The sequence below is a fragment of the Ipomoea nil genome, unplaced genomic scaffold (genome assembly GCF_001879475.1).
Source record: "Ipomoea nil cultivar Tokyo-kokei standard unplaced genomic scaffold, Asagao_1.1 scaffold1237, whole genome shotgun sequence".
Classification (NCBI taxonomy): Eukaryota; Viridiplantae; Streptophyta; class Magnoliopsida; order Solanales; family Convolvulaceae; genus Ipomoea; species Ipomoea nil.
Genome location: NW_017617665.1, coordinates 1,351,940 through 1,363,215, shown reverse-complemented (window position 1 = coordinate 1,363,215; position 11,276 = coordinate 1,351,940). Strand labels below are relative to the sequence as shown.

Sequence of the window (11,276 nt, the reverse complement as noted above, 5' to 3'; positions counted from 1 at the left end):
TATTTTTGGACATAATCATTACAGTTATGTTTGGCAAACCTAGTTGAAAAGGTAGCTGAAAGCTATAAGTTAGGAGCTGAAAACTGAAAAGTTGTTAAGCTAGCTGTTGTTATGCTTGAAAGTGTTTGGTAAAATTAACTTTTTTGATAAGCTGATAAATGAAAAAAGATAAAAAAAAAATGACATTTTCATAAAATTTAAATTAGTTTGTTACATATTAAAATTTAACATTTTGTCTTAAAAAAAAATTAACATCTTGAAATATAATTATTAGCATAATCATGATCCTCCTAATAATAATAATAATAATAATAATAATAATAATAATAATAATAATAATAATAATAATAATAATAATAATAATAATAATTGCGGTGAAAGTTGCAGATAACGGAGAATAGAAAATGATTTTAATTGAGAAGGATAAATGATGTCATTTCTTAAAAAAAAGTTCGAAAGTTACCAGCGTTTCAAAATAAGCTCTTATTTTAAGCTACGAACTTATTTTAGAAACATTACCAAATAGAATTTATAGCTTATTAATAACTTAAAATAAGCTATAAGCTCTGCCAAACAGACACTACAACTATGAATCATTTTCATTGTTTTGAGCATAATTAATTCTTTACTAAATTTTAGCTATTATAAGGTATTTAGAGGATAAATCATTGTCACTATTTTGAATATAATTCATGGATAAAATTATTATTTATTAATTGTTGAGCGGTCGAGTTGGTCGAGTTCAACCCTTTGCTCGATTCGAGACGTGGTACTGTGACTTACCATGAAGGAAAGTAAAGAACCGAGTCAAGTAATGTTGGCTGAGATCCATCAAATAATAACCATTATTTTGAACCTAAATCATTACTATAATTTCTATTATTTTCTAGTATTTTAGACATAAATTATTATTATATTATTATAACTTAATTTACCATATATAATAATAATAATAATAATAATAATAATAATAATAATTATTATTATTATTATTATTATTATTATTATTATTATTTAATGTCTCCAAAAAATAGATTAATTTTAAATATACAAACAAAAATCTTTTCCTAGTATGGGCGGGAATAGGATTATATTTTTATATATACAGATACAGATACAAATTACCCTTTCTTTGTAACTTCATTCTTAAGAAGAAGATACGTCCAGCACATTCAACCTCATACATTATGGAATCACCAGGTATGCATCTTCTTCTTCCGAACTATTCTTTTGTTAAAATTTTCATTATTATCTGCAACTGAGTTTACATAATAGATTTACATTTGAGTCGGTGACTCAATTGGTTCGTGTAGTAGATTGTAGACAAGAATACACGATTACAATCGGAGTGGGAAGTTAATTATACCTAATGTGGTGAACTTTTTGTGGGTACTAAATACTAGTCATCCACTTAATAAACGCTTGATGCCCAGTAATTTATCCTTCCATCTATTTTTAGGTGAAATTATAAGGCCTTAGGGCAAGGGAATTTAACCTTTTATAGACTAGATTTAAATTCAAGTTTTATCACTTTATTTCCACATTATATTATTCGAGTGATTATAAAATTTTGCCTTTTTTTAGGCAAGATTTATATTTAAATTTCATCACTTTATCTCTCTAATATTGTTCAACGTAATTATAAAGAAATTTTATGTTTTGTAGGCAAAATTTATATTTGAATCTCATCACTTTATCCCTATTGTTAAGAATGGTTATAAGAAAATTTACAGGATGTAATTGTAATTCCTTTACAAATTAAAACATAATATCTTGGCATTTTAAATTAAGGTGTTTGGTTGAAATCGAATTATAATTTCTTCCATTTAAAAATTTGCAATTCATACATTCGTCTATGGGAATTCTAATTCCGCACTGTCATGGAATAGAAAAAATATGAAAATAACTAAATTACCTCTAATTGTTGTTATTATTATTATTATTACATAAAAATATTTTACACTTTATATTATTCTTTTCATTTTAAATTCAAATAACGTAATTTAAATTCCTACTTTATTCTCTTCTACTAAATTACAATTCATTCAACTAATTGATTGTTGCTTTAATTTGTATTGATGGGACAGTAAAAGGCATTGATTTCATAAGCAGTTTGCCGGATTCAATAATTCATCAAATCTTGGCGCGGCTTCCAGTTAAAGATGTCCACCACACATCCGTCTTGTCCAAGGGCTGGCACCGCTGCGTTTCCGATTACCCTCTCGCGGAGTTGAGAATCCCAGTTTCCGATGAAAATCAGGTGTCTCCCAACAATATACAAGGTTTCTACGCGGGAGCGGAGCGCCGCGTACGCGCCTTCTACCAAGATATCCCGTCGTCTCTGCGGAGAAGCAGGCTGCAAATCGACTTCCCCAATAAACAATCCCTTCTCTACTGCAACCGAGTTCTGGGTATTGTGGCTGATCAGGAAAGAGTGAAAGAGCAGGATGTTCGTCTCACCGGTTGTCCCTCGGCGCCGATCAATACTTACACCGGCTTCCAGAGAATCTTGGCCGCCGATTCTCTCGCCGTGCTGGAGCTGAGTCGCTGCAAGCTCACTCTTCAGAGATTGGAGGTGAAGCTTCCCAATCTGCGGAAGATCGGTTTTGTGGATTGCGCGTTGTCCAGGAGAGATCGCGTGTTGCACAAGTTCCTGCTGGGATCGCCGTCCGTCGAGCACCTCCGCATCCGCAACTGCGACCGGATAGAGAGAGCCGTCGGCGGTGTCTACAAGATTGTGATTCCGGCGGAGAATCTCAAGTATTTTGAATGCGTGGTCCGGAGATGCTACCCACAGACGGTGACCATGGACATCCAGTCCCGGGTTCTCCGCTCTTTCCGTTTCAAGTACTCACCGTCGCCGGCGCGTGGCAAACACCCGCCGCATTTCAGGATGAACATCGACCTCACGCGCCACCCATCCCTGATGCAGTTGCGGCTGACAAGGGTGACGTTTCTCCGGCGCTCCGATCGCCTCCCAATGAACTTCATCCCCGGAGCCTTGGCCGCCGTTCAAGATTTGCGTCTAAAATTCTGCCGGTTTCAGCCAAGAAAGTTCGTCCCCGACCGCACCATTCTCACCCAGAGCCTTAGCAGATTGGTGTTGTATGAAAACGTAGGATTCAACCTCGGCGTCAACATTGTTGCCCCAAGTTTAGTTTCGCTCAAATACCATAATTCTTCTAAGCACCCATCAAACCCTTTGTCTCACATTATCGCCCCAAACCTCCAGGACATTCATATCAAAATCAAAGCACCCACTCAGCTTTCTCTCATAGCCTCCATTAATGATGAACTCAAGAAGCTTAGAATCTATCCCTATGTTAACATACAATGCTTCCCTCTTCCCAACAAAGAACAGCAAGGGATAGTGATGAAACAAAAGCTATTTGAAGTGAACTGGAAATCTCAGCTGGAATGTGAATCATTTGTAGGTAATGGTGTATGCATATCATCCCGGACTTGCTGATTTATTATATTCTCCATGATGAAGATCCCAATCAGAAGTCGTTGGCTCAAGTATAAAATGAATTTGAACATATCTGTATAAAGTGAGTATTTAGTTTGACCACAAGAAATGTTAGGTCAAAAATTGTACTTACAAGATTTGATTTTGTTGGAATATTTTTAAATTTTTTTTTACTTATGTTATCATATACAGTTAGGGTGTGTTTAGTTCGCATATAGGAATTAGAATCGGAATGAATATCAAATACTTAGTAATGCTAATGGATTTTACTAAAAGTATTTTGCATGTTTGGTGGTAGGGTTGAATGCATGAGAATGATTATCATTGTAATATATATATATATATATATATATATATATATATATATTATTAACATTTTAAAATCTTAACCTTTTTTTTTTAATATTTAAATACGAAAAAATTAATATTATTTGTAAACTTTACTTATTTTTTAAATTTTGAATTCAAAAATAAAAAATAAAAATCCGCGGACTGGCCCGCGGAGGCCGCCAACCCGCATGAGACGAGCTATGGTTGCATGAACCCTAGCCCGCGGGTTTGGTGGGCCGACTCGCAAAGGCAACAAAAAATTAGGCCCGAAAATTTTTGCATGCACACCCTTTGGAAAATGACTTTCCCCCAAAAAAAGGGGAAGTCATTTTTCCCCAAAACATACCTATTTTCCTTTGACTAAGATATCATTTTCCATTGACCTCATTTTCCTTTCTCTTGCCAAACACTGAAAACTCGGAAAACATTTTACAGAAGCCATTTTACTGGTTTTCAAACGCACCCGTAGTGTTTTCGTATGTCATAATCCAAGGATTGGTGTATCCCGGTGTTCAAATATTCCTTTTGGTGATGCATAAACTAAACTCCCAGGCCACAACAGTAGTGGTATGGATAAAACTAATAACGTTCTTTGCCATAACAGTAATCTTTATCATTGTAATATATTTTGTCTTTATCACCGGTACGCAACAAATTTTAAGATGAGTTTACTTCTCGAGTGATAGGAAAAGAGCGAGGATGTTTTCAAGTTTTAAGTCACAATGAACAAACCCCTTGTCGTGAAAGTGTAAAACCCTTGAGATCAAATCCAGTAAATGTAGAAATGCACGTAAGATTCCATGAATTTTTTTGTTCCTTATGCATTTGCTGTAAACCAATAATGTTTAAACTTAATTAATTCGACAAATGATTTCTTTTTTCTTTTGGTAATCTTTTGGTCATGCCATTCCAGAGCCATCGGAACCTGGCCTCAACTATGCCCGCATTGTTAATTGTTATTGATAAGAGATAATATAGTGCTTGGTTGTGGTTAGTTTGTTAAGTTTGTTTCGTATTCATTGCTGTGGTTACCTTGAGTTTAGTAGGTTTAGTTTCACCTTTGTAGTATAAATATCTCTTCTGAATAATGTAATTCATCACTTCTTTACCAATTTACATGGTATCAAGAGCTATTCGATCTAAACTATATATTTTTTTTCCCCTTCACCTTAAGTTCTATTTTCCATGGCTGCTAATGATGCAAATACTCAACCTACTGTCTCCCCCACTCCAGTTAATCCGGTACCTAATGTTGAAGGTGCTAATACCATTCCTAATCATCTTGAACCTAGCCAACCACTAATTGTGGTTACATTTCATAACATTCAAAAACTCACTTCCTCCAACTATCTCACATGGAAAATTCAGCTTGAAGCCATTCTTATTGGCTATGATCTTAAACATTTTATTGATGGCAGTAAACTCATCCCAACTGCTACTATCACTGTGCAAGATCGCGTTCTTCCAAATCCTGCTTATTCCACTTGGATACGCCAAGATAAGCTCATTTTTGGCGCTATAGCTGGTACTTTGTCCTCAGCTGTCGGGCCTCTCATTTCGAGTGCCCAAACTTCTCACGAGGCATGGAATATCCTAGCAAATACTTATGCTCGCCCCACCCGTGGTCACATAAAGCAACTCAAGGATCAACTCAAGAATATCATCAAAGGCGGCTCCACAATTACCGAGTACATACACTAAATCAAGAGAGTTGTTGATGAACTTGCCCTTTTAGGCAAACCCATGGAACCTGAAGATATCACAGACAAAATTCTTGATGGTTTGGATTCTGATTACCAATCTGTTATTGATGCTGTTAATGGACGTGACTCCATCATCTCGTTTGAAGAGTTGCATGAAAAGTTAATTAACAAAGAACTTGCTCTACACCGTGCAACTCCTCCTACCACGTTTCCAGCTACAGCTCATCCCACTCAAACTCGACCAGTAAGCAATTTTCAGACTCGGCAACCCTCATATCCCCGCTTCACCAACAATTCATCCCGGCCTGCTCCAAAACCCTTTCTTGGTCGTTGCCAGTGGTGTAATGTTCAAGGTCATGTTCTTTTTCATTGTTCTGTCTTTCGTGGACAGTACCCAAATATTCAGTTTCCCCCTCGTCCTACACGCAAACAAGAGGTAAAACCACAGGCTCATGTTGCTGCCACCTCACCAGTTGCACCCTCCTGGTTGCTAGACAGTGGTGCCTCCCATCATGTTACCACGGATCTTTCAAATCTTGCTCTTCACACACCATATGATGGTACAGATGAAGTTATGATAGGGAACGGTTCTGGTCTTCCCATCTCACATACTGGTTTTGTTTCTCTCCCTTCTACATCTAAGTCATTTTCCCTTTCTAATGTTTTGTGTGTTCCCACCATGTGTCGAAATGTTATCTCTATTTCACAATTTTGTCGTGATAATAATTCCCTTATTGAGTTCTCACCCACTACCTTTTGTGTTAAGGACATTCAGACGGGGGCACCCCTCCTAACCGGACCATCTAAAAATGGAGTTTATGAGTGGCCGACGTCTCCTAGTGTGTCTACTCATGTCTTCACCACAATGGTTTGTGACAATAATTGGCATCACCCCTTAGGTCATCCCTCCGCTCCCATCCTCGACCAACTATTGGTTCGTTTAGGCATTTCTAATTCTTTTGCTCAGTCACATTGTAATGCATGTCTTAGCAATAAAAGTCATAAACTTCCCTTTAAAAACTCCACTCTTACTACATCAGAACCGCTTGAGGTTGTGTTCAGTGATGTTTGGACTTCTCCACTACATTCCTTTGATAATTACAAATACTATATTATTTTTGTAGATCACTATACAAAATATGTATGGTTGTATCCACTCAAGCGGAAGTCTGACACATATGATGTGTTTGTACGCTTTAAGTTGATTGTTGAGAAATTTTTTAATAAAACACTTCGAACCTTGTACTCTGACAATGGTGGTGAGTACAAAGCCTTGTCATCTTTCTTAACAATAAGTGGCATCTCTCATCTCACCTCTCCGCCACACACTCCCGAGCATAATGGGTATTCGGAGCATCGACACCGTCACATCGTTGAGACGGGTCTTGCTCTTCTTACCCAAGCCTCCATGCCACTTAGTTACTGGACTCTTGCCTTTTCCACTGCAGTCTACCTCATTAATCGCCTTCCCACACTAACTCTTAACCATCACTCCCCTTACTCTAAACTCTTTGGTAGTGAACCAAAATACTCTAGTCTTCGCAGCTTTGGATGTCTGTGTTATCCATGGCTCAAACCATATACTGTCCACAAGCTTCAGTCTCGTTCATTACCTTGTGTTTTTGTCGGGTACGGGGCATCTCAACATGCTTTTTATTGTTTAGAACCAACTACAAATCGTATATATGTGTCTCGACATGTACGGTTTTTTGAAGCGTGGTTCCCATTTGCACATATTGCTAAAGACCTCTCCCACCCTTCGTCCTCCAGCGCAGGTGAGTGGTGTTCTATCTCTCTTCCCATCGCCCATTCACCGGCACAGCCACATTACCAAAACATCACACCGCCACCCCTACATAATCTTCCTCCAAATTCCCCTATAACTTCCCCTCTATCACCTATACTCCCCTCACCTCCTACTCAAAATACTCAGTCGTCTCCATCACCATCTCTGCCTGGTTCTACATCCCACTCTTCTCCCTCTAGTTGCTCACAAACGAGTCAAGTTTCATCTCCTGCTACTTCTCCTCCTGACCCACCAGCTTCTGTACTAGTTCCTGCCCCACGTGTTGTTGTCACTCGGTCGAAAAACAACATTTTTAAACCCATTCGAAAACTCAATTTATCAGCTCAAGTTGTTCCTATTGAACCTGTTTCTGTTAAGCAAGCTATGCAGGATCCAAATTGGTTGGCAGCCATGAAGGATGAGTTTGCAGCGTTAGCTCATAATGAGACTTGGGATCTTGTCCCCCCCCGATCCATCTCACAATCTGGTGGGTTGCAAATGGGTCTTCCGCCTCAAGTATCATCCAGATGGGTCCATTGCTCGGTACAAAGCTAGACTGGTTGCCAAAGGCTTTCATCAGCGACCGGGCTTGATTATACTGAGACTTTCAATCTGGTTGTTAAACCATCGACTGTTCAGCTGGTCTTAAGTCTAGCTGTTACTCATGGGTGGGTAACTCGTCAGTTGGACATTAACAACGCATTTTTGAATGGAACTTTGAATGAAGATGTGTTCATGACTCAGCCTCCCGGTTTTATTGATCGTACACTACCTCAGCATGTGTGTCGGTTACGAAAGTCGTTGTATGGTCTAAAACAAGCCCCTCGGCCTTGGTACACTGAGCTGCGTAATTACCTTCTGCAGATTGGTTTTAAAAATTCGAAGGCAGATACTTCATTGTTTTACTATACTCATCACTCGGACTATGTCTATGTCCTTGTGTATGTTGATGATATAATTGTAACCGGCAAACATGAAAAATCTGTTTGCTCCTTTATTTCTTGTCTGACTCGCAGGTTTTCTTTAAAGGATCTTGGTTCTCTTTCCTTCTTTCTTGGTGTTGAAGTGTCTCCTTGCTCTCACGGCCTCTTTCTCAACCAAAGGAAGTACATTTATGACATACTTTGTCGTGCGGGGATGGCGGATGCTAAACCTGTGGCCACACCTATGGCTATTTCTCCTCCACTACATCTTACAACCGGACACACTCTTTCGAACCCGTCTGAGTTTCGGGCACTAGTTGGGAGCTTGTAGTATTTGTCGTTGACCAGACCAGATGTAGCATTCGTTGTTAATAAACTTTCTCAATTTCTGGCAGCACCAACCGTAGACCATTGGGCAGCACTGAAACGTTTGCTTCGATATTTATGCGGAACTTTGGATCATGGTATTTTCCTTTCTGCTGATTCACCGGTGCAACTTCATGCTTACTCTGATGCTGATTGGGCTGGTGACAAGCATGATTACCGCTCTACAGGAGCTTATATTGTTTACTTAGGACGTAATCCTATCTCGTGGAGTTCTAAGAAACAGCGAACTGTTGCCCGTTCCTCTACGGAGGCCGAATATCGCACTGTTGCTAGTACTGCTGCGGAACTTGCTTGGATTTCATCTCTCCTGAGCGAGCTTGGTTTTTCTCTCCCAGAGAAACCAATTATTTATTGCGATAATCTTGGCGCAACCAGTCTCTGTGCAAACCCAGTTTTTCATTCTCGTATGAAGCATGTTGCTCTTGACTTTCACTTTATTCGTGAGCGTGTCCAGAGTGGTGCATTTAGTGTTTCTAATATTGCAAGTGATTATCAGCTGGCTGATGCTCTTACGAAGCCTCTACCACGGCGCCGCTTTCAGCTTCTGGTGTCCAAGATTGGCCTCACCGGACGGCTGTCCATCTTGCGGGGGCATGATAAGAGATAATATAGTGCTTGGTTGTGGTTAGTTTGTTAAGTTTGTTTCGTATTTATTGCTGTGGTTACCTTGAGTTTAGTAGGTTTAGTTTCACCTTTGTAGTATAAATATCTCTTCTGAATAATGTAAATTCATCACTTCTTTACCAATTTACAGTTATATCGTGCATTGTGCGCCCTACAAATCCCATATTTCATATGTACATAATTGTATAGTAGAATATACATAAACTCCTAACATAATACACATAATCTAACATAATATATGTACACATAAACTCTTAACATAAAATACACATAAACTCTTAACATAATACACATAAACTCTTAGGGTGCATAATGCATTGTGCGTCCTGGTACACGATATAATTTGCCAACAGCTAGAAAAAGGGAATTAGAAAATGTCCCTCGATAATATGCCAATTATCAATGTCACCCCTGAATTATGAGTGGTGAAGTGTAGCCCCTCAATTATCAAAATGGTGCACATATAACCCCTCCCAGGATGTATGCATATCATCTCGGACTTGCTAATTATATTTATTCTCCATGATGAAGATCCCAATCATCCATCAGAAGTCGTTAGCTCAAGTGAAAGATCGAGACTTGAATCTTTTAAGTACAATCACTTCTTTTTTATTTTTTATTTTGGAAGAATTGTCTCAAATGATTGAAAAAGTTGTTTAAATCGCTCATAAGTATAAAATGAGTTTGAACATATATGTATATTGCTAAGTATAAAGTGAGTATTTAGTTTGAGCACAAGAAATGTTAGGTCAAAAATTGTACTTACAAGATCTAATTTTGTTAGAATATTTTTGAATTTTTTACTACATGAGTTTTTCCACTTTTGGTCCTATGACTTTGTTGTCTCCGTCAACTTAAGTTCATAACTTGCTAAGATTGTAGACCCCTACTTTCATTTTTTATAGAACTTTCGTTTTAAACGAAAGTCATTGTAACTCAACGAATGATTTGCACGAATCTTAGTTGATCGAGACTAACGTGATAGGTCTACTTGAAGGCATGAAGATAAAGAGAAGAACGAGAGATCAACTCAGATCGAAAGATGGAAGGGTCTAACTCTCGGACAACCCTCGAATGACAAGGAGGGATGAAAGATAAGGTCTATCTTTCGATGTAACCTCCCCAAGACAACAAGTCTAAGTCAGATTCATAAAGACAACCTTCATTAAGTGAGCAACATGAATGTTGTCTACGTCTCAGCTGGGCAATCATCCTAGACAAAAAGGTGTCCTAGGAATGATATTGGTACCTTGTTGTCAGTGAAAAGGACAAAAAGCTATGTTGTTTTCCATCACCAACGGTTACACAGTACAGCCTAATTAATTGCTCTATGCCCACTGGTTAATACACGCTGGTTAAAAGGTTCGAAATCTTCATTTCCCTCCAACGGATGAATTCCCCCCACCTATAAATACCTCTCTTCACCATTGAAGAAGGTGCTGGTTGTTCAACTGTTGCTATCCTAAGAAAAGCTCTTCAAACATTCTCATCCCAAAAGCTTTTCAAAACCAGTTTGTTGTGTTTGTGAAGTTTTCAAGAAGATCATATAAAGTTCATACTTCACAAACCTGAAGAAGTCTTGTTTTGTTTCTAATTAGAAGATTCATCCAGCCATCAAGTCAAGACTTCAACCTGTTGGAGAAACTCAACATAATCTTTCCAACACTCAACTCTGAGGAAGAAGTTGATAGAGGCGGAGTAAACTCGAGGAGTTGAAAAACCTACAAAGTAGCTGCCTGGCTTAGAGATCAAGGAAGCTAGCTTGAAATAGTTTGTACTAGGAGGTTTAGTGCAAACCCTTTCACAAGTTGTGAAAGAAGAGTGGAGTAGGCTTCATTAACAGCCGAACCACTATAAAAATCTCTCTCTCTCCATCTCTCTTTATTTACTGCTCTTTATCTCTCGTGCATTGCATATCATATTGACCAAACATTAAGGGTTCATAACGAAACTGTGCAAAGTGAACTTAAAACGAAACATTTTATTCCGATGTGCATCACTCCGAAAGAAGTCTCTTTGAAAAATCGATTAGAGTCTATTCACCCCCTCTAGAC

At 38.3% G+C, this 11,276-nt stretch overlaps 2 protein-coding genes across 2 annotated transcripts; both read left to right on the top strand.

Annotated features, from left to right (window-relative positions):
• Window positions 1-1,187: 1,187 nt before the first annotated feature.
• On the top strand, window positions 1,188-9,779 carry LOC109183948 (F-box/LRR-repeat protein At4g14096-like). Its single transcript, XM_019333975.1, has 3 exons — window positions 1,188-1,200; window positions 2,088-3,470; window positions 9,736-9,779. The coding sequence occupies exons 1-2, from the start codon at window positions 1,188-1,190 to the stop codon at window positions 3,467-3,469; spliced, it is 1,395 nt and encodes a 464-aa protein (XP_019189520.1). The 3' UTR covers window position 3,470; window positions 9,736-9,779.
• Window positions 4,985-5,500, top strand: LOC109183946. The gene has a single exon (XM_019333974.1). The coding sequence runs from the start codon at window positions 4,985-4,987 to the stop codon at window positions 5,498-5,500; it is 516 nt and encodes a 171-aa protein (XP_019189519.1).
• Window positions 9,780-11,276: the final 1,497 nt, after the last annotated feature.